This window comes from Olea europaea, chromosome 16 (genome assembly GCF_002742605.1).
Source record: "Olea europaea var. sylvestris chromosome 16, O_europaea_v1, whole genome shotgun sequence".
NCBI classification, from domain to species: Eukaryota; Viridiplantae; Streptophyta; class Magnoliopsida; order Lamiales; family Oleaceae; genus Olea; species Olea europaea.
The window spans coordinates 10,081,600-10,084,866 of record NC_036252.1 but is presented as its reverse complement, the minus strand read 5'-3'; the positions used below and the strand labels follow the sequence as shown (position 1 = coordinate 10,084,866).

At 39.9% G+C, this 3,267-nt stretch overlaps 1 protein-coding gene across 1 annotated transcript; it reads right to left on the bottom strand.

Annotated features, from left to right (window-relative positions):
* Positions 1 to 875: 875 nt before the first annotated feature.
* On the bottom strand, positions 876 to 1,679 carry LOC111412807 (F-box protein SNE-like). The gene has a single exon (XM_023043706.1). It carries the CDS (start codon positions 1,438 to 1,440, stop codon positions 958 to 960), a length of 483 nt encoding a protein of 160 aa, XP_022899474.1. The 5' UTR covers positions 1,441 to 1,679; the 3' UTR covers positions 876 to 957.
* Positions 1,680 to 3,267: the final 1,588 nt, after the last annotated feature.

The following is a 3,267-nucleotide window of genomic DNA, read 5'->3' as shown; positions in this document are numbered from 1 at the left end:
AAGGTGGTGTTTTGGTGTTTCAGGGTGTGATGTTTTTGCTTTTCGAGGATTTTGATCTTCAAGGATTTTAGAGAGAATCAATAATATGGCTTCAATGTGTATTTCCTCTATGTTCAACTCGAAGGAGACGAATGGTATTTATATGGCTCAACATATGGTCTTGTGGCGTGTCAAAAATTCGCGAGCTTTTAAATTTAATGTTGCCCAGATAAATAGGTCGCTCGAGCGAGGGACCAGCGTGACTCGAGCGACCTGCTGGCGAGGCTCTAACGACAGTGGTTCTGCAATCGTGGCTCGAGCGAGATCGTGGCGTGACTCTAGCGAAATCTCGCGCCGTTTGCAACTTCGAGGCATCCATCACAACCCTAGACCTAGCCTTCAACACTTTGATTAATTGCAACTCAAGTCCTTGAACTATTGGACATTTGACACTTTGGTCCTTGACCTTACAATTATGACATTTTAATCCTTGACTTTACAATTATTACATTTTGGTCCTTGGTCACAGATTTGCCAATTACATATTTCCTAACAGTGTTTACCAATTTGAGTTTACAATCGTTAAATGGACAGAAGCTATCTATTTAAGACTTAAGTGCTGAACTATAAAGGTCACCGATTCACACTTCACAAAATTATTTATTTTTCAATTTAGGATGACAAAATATTCCATCCCTAATATGAGGAACATAATCCTCACCCTGCCTCTTGAAAATTACCTGCGACATAGCAGGAGATGGAGAAGCCCATCTCATTGTCAATACTATTTCCAACATATTAAAGAAACATTAATTGTTTCTATCTGTTAGTAAGTAATTCACATAATCACAAAAAAGATATATTTATTTATTTTTGAATGAATGTTATAGTAAAAATGGCAATACAAATTCAAATCATTATTAAAATTGCTCATACTTTTTCAACCTCCTCCTTATAACATGCTCTTGGTCCGTCTAATCACACGTTCATCTCTTTGCAAAGGAGAATGAGCGAGGAGGCGGAGGGTGCCGAGTCACCACCGAGTCTGCCACCATCACCAAGCAAAACCCTTTCATAATAGTCCACACAGAACAAAGATAGGGAGAGTTCCACCTCATGCCGAGTCCAGACTCTGTCCAACTCACGTACCACACTTAGCTCTCGTACAGGCTTCACACAGCCCATGTACAGTCTTCGATACCCACCTAACGCCGCCACGACTGCCCGCACACCCTCGGGTGGTGGTGACAGTTGGCGGAAGCACAGGTGTTCCCATAGCGACTCGTTCCGAGTTAACGAGCACCACATCCTGCAAACACACGCAGCCACGCCTAGTGTCCGATCATCAAGTCTCTTCAATATCTCTATGAGAACATCCATATTGTCATTGATACAGAACTCGGGCCTTTTCTCTGTTTGATCCGCCAGATCGAACTTCTTGCCTCCAATGAATTCCTCCATTTTCTCCCACGGAACTCAGAACCAGAAAATTCTATGAGTTGAGAGAGAAGAGATGTGAATGGGGACTTGTAGAGAGAAAAGATAAGGGTTTTAGAGAGAGAGAGAGAGAGAGAGAGAGAGAAGACAGAATGGACGACAGAAAGAAAAAGGCCACGGGGAAATGCCAAGAAAGAAAACTGGAACCAAGATCTTGAAATGAGTTGTTTGTTGTTTTTGCATAGTTGAGTGCCGTTGTGACTTGTGACTTTGTTAAAGTAGACGTTGTATTTGTCCTGTGGAGTTTTTTTTCATATATAAGCGTAGGAGAAAAGGAGATAGGGTTAGGTTGGATGGGGTAGGGTGGAATGTCTCAAATTCTACATATTCCAGGCAAATAAAAAAAGATTATGTTACATATACATCATACTTTGTTAAGCAGGTTTATAAGCACAATCACCTCTTCCATCCAATCATCTCCCACCACGTAACTTTCTGGCACTACTTTTTTGGATGATCTCTTTGGCATAGCAGATTAATCCAACCAAAAATAAATAAATAAATAGATAAAACCATGATTTAAGCTCATAATACAGTTAAATTTACAGATTTTTATAGATTTACGGGTGACAATATTGCATTAGTTGGTTGAATTGTGTTTTTTGTCCAATATCTAATTAAATCTTCATAACTGACAATCTGTTAAAAATATTATCAACTAGCCCCTATACATGGAGCAAGATTCAAAAATTATTTTGTTACGCCTTGTCACGCGTGGCTCCACAATTTACCCATGTTCCCGGAGTCCTCTTATCCACGTGGCCGACCCACAGAGGCCCTTTGATCAACCATTGGGCTAGCCAATCCACTCCAAGTATTGGAACCACCTCCAACGAAACTTCACACACAAGTGACGAGACCTGGGACATTATTCCTATGGTCATTCATATCTCTTCAGCGAAGTCGAGGTGTTGAGTTGAGGAAGCTCCACAAGAAAAAAATCCTGAACTTATGTATGAAATCTTTTTGAAATGATAGATGAGATGTTTTGATGAGTATAAATGTCAAGTCTAGTCAATAAAGTGGCTATTCTATGTAAGCATTAAATGCACCACAGGCTAGAAAGTCTAATTTGATGCCTAAGATTAGATGTTTCGACTAAGGAGATGAGGCCACGTGTACTTTCATCCAATGGCCACCAGATTGTTTGTAATGCTATAAATACCCTCTTCATGTAACATTTGAAGGCTAATACAATTCTTGACACTAAAAGCTATTCTTTGGCTCATCTTCTACTGATTGTACTTTATTTAACAGTAGGTTTAAATTATTTAGCTTTGATTAAGTTGTTTGCGATTGGTGATCGGTATACAATCTCTCTACAAATCCACCGCCACATTTGTCTTGAGTCGTTGAGTTTCTCCTACGTCCTCATTTTCGTAATATTGACAACTTACAACTTGTCCTCACGTGTACGCAAGCAGGTTCGGCATTTGCTTCACATGGAAATCGAGGTCAACAGATCCGTACCATCTGTGAAAATTCAATGCTACAACTATGAGCATTCATGTGGAAAAAGCTTGCTATTAAACCTAGGCATCCTCCTTAAAAAATGATTTGTTCTTGGAAAATAACAAGAGGACTCTCAAAAAGTTGGATAAAATTTGAGTACTTTAGATTGACAAAAATGAGTTTTGACTGTGACATTCCTCCAAGGAGAGAATAAAAATACAAATGAAGCCCCACTGGCAGCTTCTCCAGCCACCACCATCACAGGCGCCATAGGATGCAAATGACTGCACAACTTACTAGGGAGGTAGCTATCATGGCAGCTCATATGAGAAATATCAC

What these genes read in the sequence shown, in the direction of transcription:
- LOC111412807 (XM_023043706.1), bottom strand. Translation starts at nt 1,440, where the DNA reads ATGGAGGAATTCATTGGAGGCAAGAAGTTCGATCTGGCGGATCAAACA.